A 21,030-nucleotide genomic window follows, 5' to 3' on the forward strand; every position below is an offset into this window, starting at 1 on the left:
AGGGAGAGAGGAACAGTGGGAGGCTTGATTTTAAGCTGAGGTCTGGGACGTGTGTCTGACCCAGGCCGCTGGCTGCAGGGAGTGCAGGGACCAGGAGGGATGTGCATTCATTTGCTGGAGTCGCCATAACAAAATAGCATAGGCTGGGTGGCTGCAGCCACAGGAATTTATTTTCTCACAGTTTTGTAGACAGGAGGTCTGAGACCAAGGTGACACCGGTGGTGGTGGAGGGGGGGGGGGGGCGGGCAGTGATTGCTCTCTGGAGAGCTCTCTCTTCCTGGCTTGTAGATGGCCAGCTTTTCACTGTGTCCTTAATGTGGCTTTCCACCATTCTTGCATGGAGAGCTAGATCTAGTAGCTCTTTCTTCTTCTTCTTCTTCTTCTTCTTCAAGATTTTATTTTTTCATGACACAGAAAGAGAGAGCAGAGGGAGAAGCAGGCTCCTTGCAGGGAGCCTGATGTGGGGCCAGGACTCAATCCCAAACTCAGGATGATGCCCTGAGCTGAAGGCAGATGCCCAATAGCTGAGCCACCCAGATGTCCCTCTGGTAGCTCTTCTTATAAGGACGTCAGTCCTATCAGATCAGGGCCCCACCTGTGTGACCTCGTGAACTTTATCTTGTGAATGTCCCCATTTCCCAAAGCAATCACCACTGGGGGTGGGGGTCAGAGCTTCAATATGTGAGTCATGGCAATGGGGCCACAGTTTGATCCACAACAGGTGGACACAGGGAAACCAGTGAGGAAGTTAGGGAAGAAATGCTGATGGCCTGGAGCAGATGTTGGCACTGAGCAGACAAGTCAGCCACAATGGGTGGCAGTGGACTTCACAGGGGAGGGAGGGGCTGGAGATGTCCAGGATAACAGTAGGTTTCTGCAGTGAGTGTCAGTGAATTGAATGGTGGCCCCTGAAAAGGTCTGTTTCCCTCCTGTGAAAGTGATCTTATTAGAAACAGCGTCTTTGGGATGCCTGGGTGGCTCAGCAGTTGAGGGTCTGCCTTCGGCTCAAGTCATGATCCTGGGGTTAAGGATCTGCAGGTGAGATCATCCTGGACCACCCACGTGGGCCCTAAATCCAACAATCCCAGTCCATCTGAGACTACAGTCATGTGACCACAAGGACCCCACCCCCACCCCACAAAAGCTGAAAGAGGCCAGAAAAGAGTCTCCCCAGAGCCTTGGGCAGGGAGTTGGGTCCCTGCGGACACCTTGATTTTGGACTTGAGGTCTCCAGAATGGTGAAAGAATACAGTTCTTTAGGTCCCCAGTTCTGTGACACCCAGCTAAGGCAAGCCTAGGCAACCAATCCAAGGAGTAACTGAAGGGGGTGAAGGTGCCTCCAGGGAGGGCAGGCCAGCAGTGGGGCGGGGGCAGGTGTTAGAGGATGAGAGATGGGAGAGGGGGTGCCAGGTTTAGATGTGGAGATGCAGACGTTGCGGTGAGGTTAGGCTGTGAGGGATGTCCTAGGGCCCTCAGTAAACACTCAGTGCCTGGTCGCCGCCGTCATCGTCATTATTTACCTTCGCCCTAGTACTAGAAGTGACTGCTCCCCTTAGACGCATCGGACTTGCCCGGAATCTCGGGGTGGCAACCAATTTGCCGCTCAGCCAGCACACAGCCGAGCTCAGCTACTCCCCGGCCACACGCCCGTCCAGACACCAGTACTTCCTGGTACAAAGTTCTGTTTGTCCTCGGCTCAGGCCACTCCGGGCTCCGCAGCCCCCCAGAAAGTCGGCCTCCAAGCAGCCCGCCCGGGGCTCCATCGCTGCAGAAGCCCGCCACCTAGAGCCCACCCGCCGTCCTAACAGCCTGGTCGGGGTGCAGACGGAAGAGGCCTCCGAAGTTGCTGGGCTTTTCCCACTTCGAAGCACAGCTTCCAAAGGTCAAGGGTATGGGCGGAAAGATCTTTCTGGTCTTTTAAAAGGGCTCAGAGGCAAGACAGCAGCATCAAAGCAGGCCTGCCCCGGCCGCCTCTGCTGGGCCTGCAGGTCACCCTTTAAGCGCCCCCACCCAGTCTCCAGATAACAGGGTGGGAGGGAGTGCGTGGGGCCTACCTCCCTCTCCGCTTTCCTAAACATACAGGCGGCCTGTCTATGCACCTGGAGAAGTCCAATTCTGAGTCACGGGTCAGACGAGCTGGGGTCTTTCTCGAGGACTGGATTTAAGGACAAGCGCGCGCACCTCTGTGCCTTCATCTGTTCAGTGGGGATCATGACAGTACCTGCCCGACTGATCTGTTGGCAGCATGAGTTCACGTATACACAGTGCTCAGAATACTGCCGCAACCCCGAGGGCTCGGCACGTGTTAACCTTCACAATCCGCACCCACCTGCGCCTGCAACAAACCCAATCTTGCAGCAGCTTTCTTACAGCAGCATTGCAGTGTATCCCCAAGCACTCCCTGCGCCTTGCCACCCCCTAGCTCAGGGTTCTGGGGGCTCCTCATCGCACTTGATGGAAAACTGACCTCCTCAGCCCACACCCTTCTAGATTCATCTCTCTGCACTCACACACGGCCCTGCTGGGCCTCTGGATTCGGGGCCTTCCGACCTGCTCCTCTGTCTGTGTGAGGCACTCGCCCCCCACCCCATGCCTCCTTCACCTGCACTCCCCTTTCATCTTTCAGGGTGCCCCTCCCAAAGTTCCCTCTCCAGGAAGTTTCTTGAAGCCCTTGGAAAAATTCTGACTCCCCTTTGTTTCACACAACCCCAAGAGCATCTGTGCTTTCCCACAATCCCCTGCTGGGATCACCTGCCACTGTGTGTGTGATTATTGTTCAGTGTGTCCACACCACAGGGTAAGGCCATGAATGTTCTGTTCACAGTCACATCGTCAGTCATTAGCATGGTGCCTGATACATAGGGAGGTTGGAATAAATGTTTAGTGAGTGTGTCTTTCTTACTTAGAAATTGACCGGATGGGGGACACCTGAGTGGCTCAGTGGTTGAGTGTCTGCCTTTGGCTCAGGTTATGTTCCTGGGTCCCAGGATCGAGTCCCCACAGGGAGCCTCCTTCTCCCTCTGCTTATGTCTCTGCCTCTCTCTGTGTGTCTCTCACGAAAAAAGAAAAGTAAGAAAAGAATTTGACCAGATGGGTGGTGCCGGCAGGTCAGCTCATTCTCCACCCTAGGCCAGGTGGCTGTGAGGCCACACTCTCTCTAAAATCACAGCAAAGAGAGGAACTGCGCTTGTGAATTGCCTCTTGGTCCACATCAGGCTCCATGAGGATGGCTTGACGAGGAAATGTGAGTGTCCGTGGCCAGGGGGGCAAAGCACCTCTCTAGCCTGTGCTGGGCTGAGCTGAGCCTGCCCTTGCCCTCTGGATGGACACGACTCTGTGGGTTTCCACAGCCACCAATCCCCCTCTGCTGACACTCCTTTTAGAGATGCTCAACATTCACCAGCTCTCCCTCAATCTCAAGTGAGGCCCTGGGAGGCCGGCTGTGTCTTTGTAGGAGTTTGCCAGTCCCTGCTCCATCTCTTGGCATTGAATTCAAAATCCCACTTGCAGAGAAAAAACTAGCACCTCTATTTCCAAGTCTTCTGAGGACAGATCTCCACATGCTGCCCATGCACTGTCAGGTTCTGGCAGAGAAGCCGGTCCCCCTCACTTGACACCAGTGGCTCTCGCTGCTTTCATGAAGCGGTCACTGACCTGGCAGCTGGGGGACAGCCCGGCAGGAGGAAGGCCTTTGGAGTTGCCTCTCTGCAGAAGCCAGCACAACAGGCCCCTGCTTCCATCCACATCGCACCGTCTCTGCAGCAGTGTGACACTGCAATTAAAATGGAAGATGAAATGACTCTTTGTGAAGAGCTCTCTGGGATACTGGCTTCATTTAAACTTATTTCTCATTACTTTTCAGACGAGGCTTCTCTTCCCTGTCTTTGCAAAATCTGAACAAACAGGCTTTTTAAGCATCCACTTAACTACTGAATCAGGATTTTACAAGTCACCATTTGGAGTCACAGGTGACAAAAACCCAACTCACAGGCTTATATATAAAGATGGGACTTCGTTGGCTAACAACACTGAAATATGGAGAGGCAGCTCTCAGTGAGAGACATGGATGGTTCTAGAACCTCAAGGGATGTCATCAGGCGGGCGGATGTCACCCACCCTCTTTATCTCTGAGCTTGGATTCCTCTACATGAATCCAACTTCAGGAAAGCTTTCTCCTGGCAGCCTTGGCATACGTGCCATCAGACAAACACACTCAGCAAAAAGAAAGCTCCCCTCTCATGGTCCAGCTACAGTTCTCAGTATTTGCAAATATTGGGGATATGTTTATACTAAAAAATTATTCCTTGTTGATCTGAGATGCAAATGTAACTAACATCCTGTATTTTATCTGGCAACCTTAGTCCAACACAGGTCCTAGCAATATGGTCGGCCAGTTTGAGGCACACACCAACCCAGATCCAATTGCTGTGGTCAGGAGGATGGGTCATGCCAATGAGCAGGCCAAGGTCACCTCCCTATCTCTGGAGAGGGGACTGCATGGCCAGCCCTCAGAGTATCCATGCCCCAATAGCGGGAGAAGGGGCCCTTCCCAAATAACAGGGACGCTAATCCTAGAAGAAGGGGAATGAACCCTGCACAAATGAAAACATATATCCATACAGCGGTCTGGAAGGTTCCAGACAATAGTGGAAACTATAAAACTACACTGTGGCTTTATGGCACGCCACTTTTCACACCATTCTTTCCTTGCCACCCACGCTTCTATTTGGTTGGCAGAGCAGATACTATCACCCCCTATACAAGTTTGCTAGAACTGCCATGACAACACATCACAGCCTGGGGAGCATGAACAACAGACAGCTATTTTCTGACTATAAGTCTGGAGGCTGAAGTCCAAAGTCAAGGTGTCAACAGGGCTGGTTTCTGAGGCCTCTCTCTTGGCCTTGCAGATGGCCATCTTCTTGCTGTGTCTTCACGGGGCCTTCCCTCTGTGTGTGTCATATGCTGTGTCCTAATCTCTTCTTGTTATAAGGACACCAGTCATATTGGACTAGGGTCCACCCCAATGACCTCATTTTAACTTATCTCTTTTAAGACCGTAGCTCCGGTGAAAGGTGAAGTAAAATGGAGTCACTTATGTCAAGGGGCTTTACAAAGGGAGCCAGGAGCCCATTAAGGAGGTGGGCTTTCAGCACATCCTCACTGGGTAGAATTTATAAACTAGGCCAAGTCAGAAATATTCCAAGGACTCTGCATGAACACCTGCCGCGTGCTACAGGAACGGACTTTGGCTTAGTGACAGCCTTGGCAACCGGTTATGTCTAGCCAACACCAATCAAAACTCTTTGTAAATGACATATGCATATATTCCCTTTTGCCTTTAGAAACCCAACTCATGTTCTCTTGTGGGCTGCTACCCAAACCTGTGCTCTCCCCCTCAATTGCCATTAGGGTCAGGACTTCAACATATATATGAATTGGCACGGGGACTGATTCAGCCTAGAACACTACCCTCGCCTTCATTTATTTATATTTTTCCTCCGATAAGGAATAGGACAGTGAGGGCAGTCACTGGTCCCTAATCCCAAGGCTGATTTGGCAGTGGAACTCACTAAGGAGCCTGTCCTCTGCCTGGTCCTTATCCCCACTGGGTAGCCAGCCCATGGCCCACTTACATGCTCCCTTCAGGAAGTGCACAGGGCAAATCCACCCTCCTCATCCAGCGCTCAGCACAGGGCCAGGAGCCCAGCAGGTGATGTTCTTGAAATAAGCATTCCTTAATAGGAACAACAGGAGGGAAAAACTCCCTAAAGCATTTTAGGAGATTTAGCTAAAAGGAGAGGAGGACAGGAGCTCATGCTCTTGATTTGAAGTGATAAAGACTCCTTAGGACAGCAAAAATGTTGAGGCCTATGGATGTGTAAATGAGCTTGGGAAAGCCTCATCAGAGGGTAAATTACAAAACAAAAAAAGACTGTAAAACAAGTGAGAGGGGAGAACAGTGAATATCTCAGTGTCTCCGGTTCATAAGAAATTCATGAGCAACGTGTGTGGAAATTTTGTTGGTTTTGGTGGTGGGGAAGAATTGTAAATATGTATATGTAAATACCTTTTATAATAAAAGCCCATGAAGATAAATGAGCCTGTCTGCAGAAAAGCTGTGAGCTGTGTAAGATGCTAATATAACTGTCGTCACTACGAAATTACCATAATGCTTACGGGGCACTCAAAGTTCCTCCAGCTCTGGAAAGAAATGCATAAATACTAATCAGAAAAGGCACACAGACCCGACCCTCCCCCCACCCTCCCCGGCTCCCGATCTTTTTCTTTGCTGTGAGGAAGGCTGCCTTGGTGACCAGGCAGCAGAGCTGGACCTACAGGGTTAAACATGACCTCCTTCCACCACCCACGACCTACGCTGGAAGTGGACTCCAACCACCCCCAAGCTGACCTCAAGCTTCCTAACTCCTCTCCAGCTGATCTCTTCACTGCGGCAAAAGACCCTGGGGGCAAAGCTGACCCTGCCGGAACCGAACCACCCCTTCAAGCAGTAAGGCCTGCCCTGAGCCAGCAAGACCCGCCCATGACTGCCCCCAGGCCACGATGCACCTGACCTGCACTGCCACCCGCACGCACACCCCATCCCTGTCCCTCGTTCTCCTATGTAAGCCTGGAAGTATTTTCAGCTGTGTGGAGACAGTCTTTGAGCCCTGCGGTCTTCCCGGGGTCGGCCTCCCTGAAGAAAAAAAACAAAAACAAAAAAAACCTTTCAGTTTCCCCACCCCCCTCCCGGCCTTTGGGGTCTGTCAGCAGAGCAGTGACCGAATCTGGCTGTCCGGGGCCCCGGAGCCAGGTGCTTTGCGCCCCCGCTACACGGCGACCGTGGACAAGTCATCCATCCAGTCGCTCCGGGACCCGCTTTCCTCATCTGTGAAATAGGGACACCGTGCCTGCCTGCCTGCCTTCCTCCCCACCGCCACGTTTTGGGGAGAAGCCAATGGAAGAAGTATTTAGACTCAAGTAGTGCCACGTCCCCTACTGAGAGGGCGGCGGCCAGCGGCCACACAACACCTGAGGGACCTGAGGTCGGGCGCCGGGAAGCAGGGCACTCAGATGCTGGGTCCGCCCAGTCCAGGCGCCCGACCCCGCGACAAGCCCGCCCCAAGCCCCGCCTCCAGCCCCACCATGCCCCGCCCCCGGAGCGAAGCCCTGCCGGGTGCCGAGCCCGCCCCGCCCCCCCGACGTCCCCCCACCCCCCGAGCCCGCCGCCCCGCCGCCCTACCCGGTGCAGAGCCCGCCCCGCCCCGCCCCGCCGCCCCGACTCCCCGCCCGGTGCAGAGCCCGCCCCGCCCCGCCCCGCCGCCCCGACGCCCCGCCTGGTGCAGAGCCCGCCCCGCCCCGCAGCCCCGACGCCCCGCCTGGTGCAGAGCCCGCCCCGCCCCGCAGCCCCGACGCCCCGCCTGGTGCAGAGCCCGCCCCGCCCCGCCCCCCGACGCCCCGCCTGGTGCAGAGCCCGCCCCGCCCCCAGCCCCGACGCCCTACCCGGTGCAGAGCCCGCCCCGCCCCGCCGCCCCGCCGCCCCGCCGCCCCGCCTGGTGCAGAGCCCGCCCCGCCCCGCAGCCCCAACGCCCTACCCGGTGCAGAGCCCGCCCCGCCCCGCCCCGCCGCCCCGCCTGGTGCAGAGCCCAACCCGCCCCGCCCCCCGACGCCCCGCCCGGTGCCGAGCCCGCCCCGCCCCGCCCCGCCCCGCAGCCCGGACGTCCTGCCCGGTGCCGAGCCCAGCCCTGCGGTCGCCGGGTCCCGAGCCGCCGGCAGCCATGGCTCCTGCGGCGGGGCGCTGGGCCCCCGGCCTGTGGCGGGCCTGCAACTGGCTCATGGCCGCCTTCTTCGCGCTGGCGGCCTTGGTGCAGGTCAGCGCCTCGGCCCCAGGCGGCGGGCGGCGGGCGAGGGGCCTGCGGGTGGTGCAGGGCGCCGGGCTTCGAGCTCCGCCCCGGCCCGGCGCGCGGTGTAGACTAACCGGGCCCTGCCGGAAGGGGACGAAGATTGGGGTCACGCCCCGGCGCCCCGCCCCCCCAACCCCCCGGCCGCGAGGTGGCGAGTCCACGTGACCGCCGGCACACACCCCCCCGACCCCCACGAGCCACGTGCTGGGAGGAGCGGGACGAGAGGACGCAGCCCGGGATGGGGCCCGGCACGGCTCGGCCCCGCGAGTCCGCCTCGCCCCCCCGCCCCAGCCGTCCTTACTCCCGAAGCCTGGAGCCCCCACAGTACCTCCGTCCGACCTCCGTGCGGTTCCGTGCTCCGGCGTGTGGCTGCGCTCGGCCCGCGGCCCGGCCCCCCCCCTCCGACCCCGCCCCCGCCCCCGCGGATCCTCTAGCCCTCGTGTGGCCCCGCCGCCCAGCAGCGTCTGCCCGGAGCTGGGCTGCAGCACCACGCGACGCCCGCTAACGCCCGGTGTTCTGGCTTTGCAGGTGAATGACCCAGATGCACAACTGTGGATGGTGAGTAGGCGCCGCTTCCGCCGGCAGGAACCGCGGGCCCGCACCAAACACACAGCCTTATCGATTAGTCCCGCCTCCCTCCCTTGTGTACGTAAAACTTAGACATCGGATCACTCGTAAGCCCTCTTCCCTAAAATACCAGGGGAGAGGGACCAGAGGGGTGATGTAATGTGTGTATGAGAGAGAATTCAGGATTTTCCCGAGACCTGAGGGGCCTTTCCGCAGTATTCCCTCCCAAGACACACAGTAGACCTCCCAAGGTCAACTGAACCGTTCCTCCTGAGTTTCCACCCGGAAACTCCAACAAACATTTGACCAGAAAATGGCAGGCTTAGGGATTGAGGTTCTTCTTATTCAGTTTGTTGTGTTTATAAAAAGTAATTAAAGCCCGAAAAATCTACAGAATACATTTAACCGGTGCTCTGATGGAACTATTTGGAGGAGGATCGTTCCATACACTTTCAAAACTATCTGGATTTTGCCCAGTTTCTTTCAAAACAGATACGTAGGACTGTGGAGTATCAGCAATGAGATGTTTTTCGACTTTGGAACACTATTGGCAACGAATGAAAGTGTTTGGATCCGTAATGCGAAATTCTGTTTTGTTTTTTGTTTTTTTTTTGTTTTTTTTTAGTGCAGTAGAACTTATTCTGACATCGCTTATTGTCCAGATCACATGCCCTTGCATCAAATCAAATTGCCTCTTCCTGAGCACTCTGGTCCATATCCTGAGTTCCAAATATTATTTCCCTGCAGGCAAGCCTCCCAACACCCAGCTTAATGCTGAATTTCCAAAAGACTGCTAGATCTGTCCACCTGTATGTCACACTGACCCCTCCAACACCCCAAGGTCTCTATGGCCTCTTTTCCTCCTAAACCCCCTCCTCCTCCGGACTCGCCCATTTCTGTCAGCAGAAATCATCCTCGGGGACATCCTTGGTCCCAACCAGGCATCTCTAACATCCCTCACTCAGTTCCTTGCCACCACCTTTGAGATCCTTCCAAAAAATAAAATGAAGAACAAAGCAATCCAGCCAAACCCAATCTAGGTCTAACTGTTTATCTGTATGGTATGTGTATACTTTCCCTCCCACCTTATGCTTAGGTGACACCATGTCCCCAAAGACATCCTCCCTTCTTGCCAGTTTCACCCTCCATCACCTCCCAGGTGGACTCCTGTAATAGCTTCTTAATTCTCAGAGCTGCCTCTAACCTCTTGCACTCCTTGAACAATCTCCACATTTTCACTTCCTGTTTCAAAAACTTCCCTAATCTCCCAAGATCCCTGAGTTACAACTCCCCAGGGCGCTCAAGGCCTACCAGTGTGGCTCCAACCCACGTTCCCACCTTGGTCTTGGAAGCCTGATCCACCTATAATACTTACTGCACTTTGCCCCTAGGATTCCTGTATGTCATACTCTAGCTTCAAAGTCCATCTCAAAAAATCCCTCTGTCTCTTTTCCATAGGTTCCAACTGTCCTTCCTTTGAACCTTTAACGCTAACACATTCTGCTTTACATTCAAGCTGGTTCTGTACATGCCAGCTTCTGGGAAAACAGGGACCAGTTCTTCCTCCTTGGTGGTCCTCAGGCAACCTAACACACAGCCCTCCTATGGCAGCCGTTCTGTGTTGACTCCTGCATGAAAGCATGCACAGATGAGCCAATACTGGGTAACTGGGCCTTGGGGGCTTGTACCACGCCTGACTCATTTTCATGTCCCCTACTTCATCTTGCTCACGGGAGGATGCCTGTATTAGGATGCATGCATACAGGAGCAAATAATGGAAAATCTGACTAGCAAGAGGTTATAAAAAGAGAGCATCTCACTTAACAAGAAGTCCAGAGGCTGCTGCCTAATGACCCACAATGTCATCAAAGACCTGGGCGTTCTGGGTTTCTTCTCTGTCACTTCCAATGTGTGGGTGATGTATCCTCTCATGTTCACAAAATGGCTGCTGCAGCTCCAAGCATCCTGCCCAGATGAGAGCATCCCAAGCAGGAAGAAACAAGACAGGAGCAAAACAATTTTTCCTCCTATGCTTTCTTCCCTTTTATCAGGGAGGAAATGTTACCCAAGAAGCCCTTCAGACAGGCTGCTATGCAGTATGTGCATACCCATAAGGTTTATGGTCTGGGATCCATCCTGCTTGGTCAATGTCTGTGCATACTGGTTGTTAAAATGCTCTGAGTATCAGCCTTGCCCCTACAAGACTTCTTACAATTTATGGCTGGAGCATGATCACCCCTAGCTGAAGAGGCTGGGAAAACAAATTGGCTTTTATAATGGCTGGTGGACAAGGGAGAGAGACATTAAGAATGAATGCCATGGGGGGGGTGCTTGGCTGGCTCATAAAAAATAAAAGACCTTATAAGTGGGTTCTACTGAATTCATTATTGAGTATTTATACTGTGTATTATATTACCTTGTACTAGAAACCATTATTTTCGGTCTCCTTGTCCTCAAAAAGAATTATTTATCTTATTTGAGATAGAGAAAAGCGTTTAAGGATTAACATGGCACAACTGCCATGAAAACCCACTATGTAAAGGGTTACTTTATTCATATGTTTACAATATAAAGAAATAAGATCTTAGATCCCTTAATCTGTTAATAACAGATATCTGATACACGTGAGTGCACATTTTAAGAAAATTTCTGCCAAACATTTCTTACAGAGAGCACAGTTAAATGTTGTATGATATGTGTGTAACTTCTCTCTCTCTCATTCTCTCTCCTTTCTTCTCTTTCTCAGTGGTTAAGTCATGTAGGTTTTCATTAGGGGAAAATCACTCCTTACTGCTCCAAGTGTGGACCTTAGAACAACAGCAGCGGCATCCCCTGGGAGCTTGTTAGAAAAGCAGAACTTGGCCATACCCCAGACTTCTAGAATCAGATCTGCATTTTAACAAGCTTTCCAGGTGATTCGTATACACACTGAACTTTGGGAAGGTCTGGTCTTAACCCTCAATAGCATGAATGCCTATGTGTGAGAGGTGACCAGACTTGCAGATGTCAGGACTGGCCATCATTAGGGATGGAGTAGGAAAGATAAACACCAAGTGTGTAATCCAGATGCCCTCTCTCCCTGGGATCAAGACAGACCTGTTTCTCTGGTGAAAGCAAAGCACTTAAAATGCACAGCTGTGACAACTCCCAGATAAGGAAAGATTTTTGACATGAGCATCATGGTTGATACGGCGGGTAAGCAGCTAAGTTTCCTGGAAACTCATCATGCCTCCTGTATACCTACCATTCATATTCTACTCACCCTCTGCCCACAACACACAGGCCAGAGCAGGTCTGGCTAGAGTTGGCTTGCTGTGCATGAGGCTTGAAAACAGGCCTCCTCAGGCCAGGCTTCCACACTCCCAAACAGCTGGTCAGCAGTTTCCAAAATGATGAGCCTGATCTTACCTGATGCGGACACTGTAAGTCAATTTTCTGTGGTCTCACCTGCAGAACTGGAGTATTGAGCAGGGTGGGCCACAGGGTCAGACCCAGCAGGGCCTTCCAGCTGACCGTGGCTGCTCCTGCCAGACTTTTCAGATCAGTTGCTTTTGTGTGAGTGGGGAAAGACCACGTGGGCACAGACGTTGCTTGAGAGAAACTCTGGAGGTCAATGTGTCTTGAGACCCAAGCTCTGCTCAATGCCAGCGCGCAGAGCCGAACCAGTTTTTCCTGAAGTAGCCTACAGTCTAGGAGGAAGGCAGGTAAAATTACACCCTGGCATGGCAAGTGCCGTAACAGCAGAAGTTACAACTTCCTCAACTGTTACTGCAAGGACTGGCAAATCCTGCAGCAGGACGGCCCCCGGGGCCACCTCTGTGTACTCCCTAGATTCTTCTGAACATCTCCTAAGTCAGGCATACTTCTTACCCCATGTAATCTCCTCCCTCTTCGCTCACAGGTGGTGTACATGATACCTGCAGCGCTGAGCCTGCTTGTTGGACTTAACCCTCTTGTCACGGGTATGGATGCTGGATTCTGCACGGACACGTAGCAGATCAGATATCTGACAATAACGACAGACTCTTGGGGGAAAACACGGGGCTCTCCAGGTCTCCTCATTCCTGATAACACAAGGAGCTAATTTTAATCTAGATCACCCTTGCCCATCTTCAGGCAGAGTTCACACGGACCTGCCACACCAAGATAGCCTCTTATCAGCTTGGAACCCAAGGTCGCTTACGCTGGTGTGGAACACAATTGTGCAGTGTAGCCCACGAGAGAGAAGGGCTTTGGTCAGCACGCTGATCAGCAACAGAGTACAAACCTTGTGTCTCTAGAGTCAGTGGCAACCAGGGTCTATTACGTGTTTCCTCTTTATCAGTTCTTCTTAACTCTAATACCACTCCCAGTAACCACTTTTTCAATCAACATGTGTGTATATGGGCTACTTATTTAGGGAAATGGTTTATATAATGTCCATACGGTGTCTAGGTTTTTCATAATACATCTTGTTCTCCCTAACTTCCTTCTGTGCCATCATAGTACCTACAGCAATTTACTGCATGCTTTTATATGTTTTCCTCTGCTAGGCTGTAAGTCCCTTAAAAGTGGGACTGGGTCTAGCCTATCTTTGCCCAAGCCTAGCTGAAATATGGCCAGGAATATGGTAGGTATTTAATGCTTGTTGAATGTGAACAGATGGCTGTAAAACAGAGGCTTTATCATAGACTTTGTAACCTGCTCCTTGGAAGATCTATATCCATCTCCGGTGGGTATACAGGTAACAAAATTTACTTAAAATAGTTGGTTTCTATTGCCCACAGGCTGCCTCCCTCCATGCTAGGCAAAACATAGTTGCTTTACCTTTTATGGCCCAAAGACTCTCAGTAAACCTTGAGTTGGACAGTTTTATACCATAAAACAGTGCCTAATAAACAAACAAACAAAAAATACATTTTACATTGTTTACTAACGTTTTCTTATTAATAGGGGCTGTAAGTCCTGATGGGTCATTCTTCAGGGTCATGAAAACCAGTGGGTGGGCCTTCAAAGTCCTCAGGGGCCTTGGAATAAAGACCAGTGGTTCCCAAGTGGGTGGGGAACACTCTTGTCCTCTGGATGCACAGGCTCCTGGTACGTGCCTGGAACTCTTGTCTGCATCTGTAAGGTGTATTAGGGCTCCATTAGTTGCAGGCAAGGAACAAACTCAAATGGGCTATGAGTTCAAAAGGAGACGGACTGGGATACTGGACTGAGAAAATCAGAGGTGGTGCTAGCTTCAGATGCTGGTGGTGGCTCAGAACTTAAACTTGTCTGCACCTCACAGTCCCACCATATGCCGCTCTGGCTTCAATCCTGGGCCCCTCATGATAGTCTGACAGCTCAAAGTTCACTTCTCTGTGATGCTCTGTCCAACAGAAGATCAAACCTGCTTCTCAGATAGCTCCGCAGCAGTCTCAGAATTGAGCTGTGGGCCCCAATTTGTCGTCTCTTCATCCAGAGCCAAATCATGGTTGCTAACAGGATGAAATGTGTTGACTAATCAAGCTAAGGTCCAATAGTCTGGGACACATGGCCTGGTATGTGGGAAGGATAGATCCCCAATGAAAACAAGGGGTAGTTATCTTAGAAACAAGACATGTTGGAAACTGCAAAATAAATGTCCACCTGAGTTTATTATTACTGCTTTAACCTTTCTGATGTCCCCCAAAACAAAACTTAAACCCCAGGTTTTTTTTAAGTAGGCTCTATTGCCCAGTGTGGGGCTTGAACTCATGACCCCAAGATCAAGAGTCCCATGCTGTATAGACTGAGCCAGCCGGGCACCACCCCAGCTTTTTCTGAAGGCTTTACCTAATAGGAGACTATGGCAGAGCAGACACAAAGAGATCATTTTTCGCTGGGATGTGGTTCCATGATTAACAGCACCAGAATATCTATTTTTAGGCAACTTTATCTGGAAGAGTGTCTCCACAATACACATACTCGTTTGTATCGTGTGGGCTGTCAGCTTGGCGTGCCACCTCTGGCTTCACTCCCAACAGAACATCTTACATGAGGAAGAAGGCAGGTGAGCTGTGACCTTTGCTCCTTGGAAGGGGTGGGTTGGAGCTGAGAAATCAGTTCCTCTGTAACCCCGTATCTGTGAAATCAGTTCCTCTGTAACCCCGTATCTGCACCGTGATGACTCAGCTACCCTAACTACACCCAGAGGAGCAGGGAAGGTATTATCTCCTTGATAAGCTGAAGAAACAGAAAATGAGCCAGGATTCACACCCAGCATCGTGTACCACATTCCACAACCACTACCAGAGGCAGTCAGCGTACTGGTTATGTTACCGTTGGGCATTTGACCTTGGCTCCCTTACAGTGAATGAGCAACAATACCATACAGTAATAGTCCAGTCTTACAAGGTGAAAACTCCATCAGCATTCTGATTTAGTTGTGGTTCTGGCCAAAAATCTTATCTACAAATGTGATCAGCTCCCTCAGAGGTCAGTATGTTAAGTCAACCTCCCATCAGCCTTGCCCAGCAATGTCCCATGTCATCCCTATTTTCTCATCTCTTCCTTTGCTTCACGCCACCCTTGACTCCCTGGCCTCACGCACGGCCCCTTTTTCCTTTCTGTCCATCCTACTGCTAACATCTACTAATACTAAGATTTAGAGATGGATAAGGTAATCATTCCTGGAGAGGTGCTACTTTGTTGTAGGCCCTAGTCCTTGGAAAACTGGATAGCAAATGAGGTTGGGTCTGCCCATGGGATTATAAGCCAAATGGGTCGATTCAATTCCACCAGCATGAGGCCCATGAGTTATGGTGAGCTTCCAGTGGTACCATGGCCAAACATGACCTTTCTACTTTATGTAAAAGATGTGTGCTTTTAACATATATTTCTAGAAGCATATACCCACCCCAGAATCATTAGTCTGACTCATAAGAATCATTTGTCTCCACTAAGATGTGACCCAATTGCAGCATGCACTCAATTATTTATGGATCTGAGTTCATCCTGCCCAACAGTGAACACTCTAAAACAATGTAAAACTGATGCCTGATATATCTGGGGTTGCACATGCACCAGTTTCCTTGGTTGTACTATATTCTTCCCAATGACCTGAAATAAGTGATTTATTTGTGGTTTTGTTTTGTTGGGTTTCTTTGTCCACTTAGAAGTTGGGGAATGGGGATGGAATTCACATCTACCTCAGAAGATGAAATTTATTTTCATATAAGGCTTTAAGCTGAAAAAAAGTAATTTTTGACTCATGACCAGATTTGAAAGTATTCTGTAGATCCTGTATATCTTGGGGTAAGGTCATCCGATAATCAGTAGACGCTAGCGGTCATGGGGAGAATGGGATGATATGCATCTCACTTGCAGTTACTTCAAAAATCTGAAATGTATGCTGTTTTATAGGGAGCTGTTTGGTCTGGTGATTATCACAGTATGGATGAGTCTATGTCACAGTTCATCAAAGTAAGTTTTCAGCTCTCATTAGCTAAAAACAGATATCTTCAGGTTGGTGAGGTCAGATAGGCAAGTGAAAGTATATGCAAACAAGAATCTTTGAAAGAAATCTTTCCTTTTCCTATGGAAACCTTTAACAAACACTTCCAGAAAACAGGAAAAAAGGAACACTTTACAATTCATGTTACAAGGACAGAATAATCTTGATACCAAAACTTGACAAGAACATTTAAAAAAAGGGAGAGGGAAGAAAAGCAAAGAAATTACACAGCAGTCTCATGACTGCAGACTGAAAAATCCTAAACAAAGCATTAGGGAATCAAATCCCGCAATATATAACCCAACCACCAGGTTGGGTTTATTCTAGGAACACAGTTTAACATTCGAAAACCAACCACTGTTTTCTATCACATTAACAGAATAAAAGAAAAAATAAACTGTCTTTTCAATCTCTTCAGAAAGAACATTTGGTAAGATTCCTCATCTGTTCACAAGAGCTGTTGGAAAACAGGTGTAGAAAGGAACTGAACCTGATAAGTGGCATCAGCACCAAAGTTTGATACTCAGTGGTGAGCAGCTGAAAACTGTGTCTGAGATCGGGAGTGAGCAGGGGTTAGCCTCCATTGCAACTTGTGCTCAACACTGCTCTAGCTTGTATTGTGGCCAGTCCAAAAAGGCAAGAAAAAGAAATAAGAGGCACAACAATTGGAAAAGAAAAATGTTCATTATCTACGGCTGACATGATTGCATATGCAAAAAAAATCAAACAGAATCTAAAACATGACTAGAGTGAGTTTAGCATGACTGCTAGATGAATGATGAATGTACTGAAACCAACTGCATTTTTATCAACAAGTAACAGACAATGATAAAAACAAAGTTAATCATAAATAATAATATCAAGAAATCAACTCTCTAGGTGTAAATCTAGAAAGACATAGGCAAAATCTACAAATAAAACTATAAAACACTGTAGGAGAAATTAAAGACCACCTAAGAAAGTGGAGGGATAAACCTGTGCTGGTAAAAGGATAAACTAATCAAAGAGTGGAATCTAGAAACAGGTCCACACACGAGCAGACCCTTGACTTATGACAGAGGTGGCAGTGCAGGTGCTGCAATGAAAGGCAGACTTCTCAACAAATAGTGTGGGATCAAGGGAAAGCCCATATGGACAATCTTTCCCTAGCTAACTTTCATAAGCATCAATTCCAGGTGGATTGCTCTAATGTGAGAAGCAGAACAGTAAGACTCCTAGAGAAGATAAGCCCAAATCTCCAAGACCTTGGGGAGGCAAAGTTTTCTTAAAAAGGATGCAGAAATCATAAGGAATAGATCAATTTTAACACTGCCTAATTAACCAGTGACTTCAGTTCCTCAAAAGACATCCATATGTGAGTGGGAAAAGCCATTTGCAACACATACAACAACAAAGATTTGCATTAAGAATGAAGAACTCGGGATCCCTGGGTGGCGCAGCGGTTTAGCGCCTGCCTTTGGCCCAGGGCGTGATCCTGGAGACCCGGGATCGAATCCCACGTCGGGCTCCCAGTGCATGGAGCCTGCTTTTCCCTCTGCCTGTGTCTCTGCCTCTCTCTATCTCTGTGTGACTATCATAAATAAATAAAAAAAAAAAAAAAAAAAAAAAGAATGAAGAACTCCTGGGGGTACCTGGGTGACTCAGTCGGTTGTGTCCAAGACTTGATTGCAGGTCTCTATCTCAGGGTGGTGGGTTTGAGTCCCACGTTGGGCTCCAGGCTGGGCATGGAGCCTACTTTGTAAAAAAAAAATGTGCTCACCTAATTCCACCTTTGTATTTGTTTCCAAAGCAACCCATAATTTTTATTGGATTTTTATTGCTAATAATTCCTGTGGGTCTTTATAGGAATCCAGCTGGTGGAAGAATTCAGTTGGCTACTGCTGTTGTAATCACTCTCCTCCCATTTATCTCTTGGATCTACATATACATCAACAAGGAGATGCGGTCCTCCTGGCCAACTCACTGCAAAACAGTAATTTAAATGAAGTCAAGAATCCTGTTCTTAAAATGAGTATTGTTGATCAATTGTTTATAAACATATGTAACCAGCCAATATATGTAAGAAGCCAATTTCCTAGGAGTTTATTTCAGGTAATTTGAGCTAATATTAGAGATGATTTTTTAAAAAATTCTAAGAACTTTCTGAGGATGCCTACAATACAGCATAGGATTGCAGGGGACTGGTAAGAGATAGGGGTCTGACATTATGTTGTGTCACCATGTAGTAGAAAGGGCAGCAGAACAAAAGTTCAGGAATATGAATTCTAACTCAGCTTACCACTATCTATATGACTTGGGCAAACATATGAACCTCCTGGTGGATATCTTCATCTGCAAAATAGGATTAATGCCAGATCTTCTACTCACTTGTGCAGTAGTTGCAAGGATTAAACTGGAGAATAGGAGAGCACTCCAAAAGTACCAAGTGCTACTAAGGGATTACACGTGATTAAAACAGGAAAGCAGGGTTTGAGTGCTGTGATGGAAACAGAGGTTCAAGAAAGGGCTGTGCCCCTGGACTGAACTCACCGTATGCAGGACCAGCGCAGTGCCATGAACGAAACGAAGATGCCAAATGAACGAGCATGTAGCATAAAGGAATTTGGGACCAAAAGGAAAGAGGGAATATTAACCACATTGTAAATGAAAAAGAAGACCAAGATCTATACACTTTTAAAAAAATAATGTCAAAGGTAGCCCTGGGGAGAAGACCATTTTAGCACATTGTCTGTGCTCTCCAATGTGACAACCTGCATTACCATAACCGTGATGCATACACACACACACACACACACATACACAACATGGTAACGTCACCACGGTGCATATGTACATGCACAGACATGAGAACATCACTGTGGTGCATACTCCGTGACATGGTAGCATAACATGGTAACAGAACCATAACGTGTTGCACTGAGTGCTTGAAATGTGGCCAGAATGGGGCAGTAAAATTCTACTTTGTTCATTTTAATTTTAAAACATAATTCAATTATGAGAAAACTTGTAAAAGTGTTTTGGAACAACTTGTGTATGTGACTCTACTTCTTTAACCTCAAGTTTTATATCTAAATATAGATCAAGTATTTCCAGTGAAAATATTTGTCATGTCCAATGGATGGGTTATAAAGTATAAAATACACACTGGATTTTAAAGACAGTACAAAAAATGCAAAATGTTCTTATATTGATTACATGTTGAAATGATGTTTTAGATATATTTGAGTTAATATAAACTATACCAATTAAAATTGTTATGGTTATCTGTTTGCATTTACTTTGTAAAATGTGACTGCTTTTAAATTACTTCTGTGGCTCACATTGTATTTTTGTTGGATGGCAAATTTTTTTATACATGCTAGCTTATGGAGTCCAAATCTCATTTTATGAGATTGAGGAAATATTTCACTCAAAAAATATTTATACTCTCTATCAAAAGAGTGGAAATAAGTCTGGCCAAGTGTCTATTTTTACACCTTTTAATACAACATTAACTATTCAATAGATATTTGTTAAAGAAGGTATGTATGGTTTTTTGTTTTACACAATGGACACTGGACAGGCAAAATTCTCTATTAAGATTTAGATGAGAGAAAAGGAAGAAAAAAATCTAGTCAATATTAAAGCAAATAATGTGAAATTTATTTTAAGGGCCAATAAGATACATATGAAGGCTTTCAGTGTTCCAGTAAACATTTAGCTTATGTGATACTTATGGTTTTTACATCTCTTTTAATGTTAACTACTAAAATCACACGTGAAAAATGGATTCCTTTGCAAATTCTATGTAGGATCTATGTAACCTCCAGGTAATGCCTGACTCTACTTAAAAAGATGGTAATATTCCAATTTTTTAAAAAAGTAGTGTTCCAAATATACTTTCATCCTATCTGCACCTCCGGTATCACTACGAATTCCAAGATTATAGGCAGTTCCTTTTGTATCTTGATAAGCCTGGAAAAACTTGGAAGAGCACTGCCTCCTGAGGAGTCCTTCTTACTGAGATTGTTGTAAACTCTATTTCTCAAGTGAATTTCAGTGAACGCCAGGTCTCTAGTACCCAAGCCTCTTGCCTTCCCACTCGCCTTTTTCCTTCCCTCTGGCACTGGTCTCCATCAGCCTCTCAGGGACATGGATCCAATCACAGTCTCCCCAGTGGAAACGGGGGGCTCCCTGTGGTCTGACAAGCCCAGTTCCAACTGTGGGCTCACCATTCAAGGCTCTTCACGACATGGCCCTGTTAGCTTCCCGTGCTATGTCTTGCCATGACCCTAGGCACCTTTTGGTGAATCTTCACAGTGTCCCTCATCACTCCTACAGTCTGCATGCCCTCTGACTTCTGCTGAGTCTACTCTGCCTACCTGTCAAAACCATGTTCCTCCTCTTTCATGTCATTTCTGATCCCATTAAACAAAATTGAACTCCCCCTGGCCCCCACACACCCAGGCCCTTCTGCACATGTCTGCATCTGTGGGTGGTAAGGTCAGTGAATGCAGGAAGCACACTAGTTACCTCTCTGGTGGGGGGACTCACAGCTCTCAAGGATATGCAGGTCCTGGTCCCCAGAACCTGGGACCATTACCTTGCATCACAAACCAGGCTTTGCAGAGACGATCAAGGTGCAGATCTTGAGATGGGGAGAGAATCCTGGATCCTCCAGGGGATGCCTGGAGATAATCACAATTGTCCTGACAAAAGGCAGGCAGGCAGAGGGAGGTCTGAAGAGGCTATGATGTGGGCTTTGAGGATGGAGGGACGGGCCAGGAGCCAGGAATAGATTGCAGGAAGTGGGCTCTAGAAGCTGGGAAAGGCAAGGAAGCGGATTCTGTTGCAGGGAGTCTCTGGTGGCAGGAAGGCAGGCCTGTCAATACCTTGAACTCAGCCCAAGGCAAATGGCTCAGGCTCCTGGCCTCTAGAACTGTAAGAGCACAGATGTGCTGCTGGAAGCCACCAATGTGGCAGTAATCTGCCACAGCAGCCCCAGAACGGGGGCACACGGATGCTGACTAGAACTGCTTTTTACTCTCTCGATGTTTTTTAGGTCCTGAGTCAAACTTCCTCTACACTTAATGGTCCCTTTGCTCTCTAGTAAATGTTGCCACA

General features: G+C 48.8%; 1 protein-coding gene and 1 long non-coding RNA gene across 5 annotated transcripts; one reads left to right on the forward strand and one right to left on the reverse strand.

Annotated features, from left to right (window-relative positions):
* Positions 1–211: 211 nt before the first annotated feature.
* Positions 212–8,304, reverse strand: LOC140630619 (uncharacterized). The gene is made up of 4 exons (XR_012028376.1): positions 8,233–8,304; positions 6,576–6,697; positions 6,071–6,204; positions 212–3,772 (listed from the first exon to the last, which is right to left on the reverse strand). It is a non-coding gene; the product is annotated as an uncharacterized lncRNA (long non-coding RNA).
* Positions 7,718–19,233, forward strand: TMEM220 (transmembrane protein 220). 4 transcript variants are annotated; one of them, XM_072821119.1, is made up of 6 exons: positions 7,718–7,871; positions 8,433–8,462; positions 12,373–12,433; positions 14,361–14,484; positions 15,837–15,896; positions 17,773–19,233. In XM_072821119.1, exons 1-6 carry the CDS (start codon positions 7,779–7,781, stop codon positions 17,906–17,908), a joined length of 504 nt encoding a protein of 167 aa, XP_072677220.1. In that variant the 5' UTR covers positions 7,718–7,778; the 3' UTR covers positions 17,909–19,233. The 4 variants fall into 4 exon arrangements, with proteins under 4 accessions (XP_072677220.1, XP_072677218.1, XP_072677219.1 ...); XM_072821117.1 differs by having other exon boundaries at positions 7,720–7,871; positions 8,433–8,549; XM_072821118.1 differs by lacking the exon at positions 15,837–15,896 and having other exon boundaries at positions 7,720–7,871; positions 8,433–8,549.
* The last annotated feature ends 1,797 nt before the right edge of the window (positions 19,234–21,030 follow it).

The sequence above is a fragment of the Canis lupus genome, chromosome 3 (genome assembly GCF_048164855.1).
Source record: "Canis lupus baileyi chromosome 3, mCanLup2.hap1, whole genome shotgun sequence".
In the NCBI taxonomy this organism is placed as follows: Eukaryota; Metazoa; Chordata; class Mammalia; order Carnivora; family Canidae; genus Canis; species Canis lupus.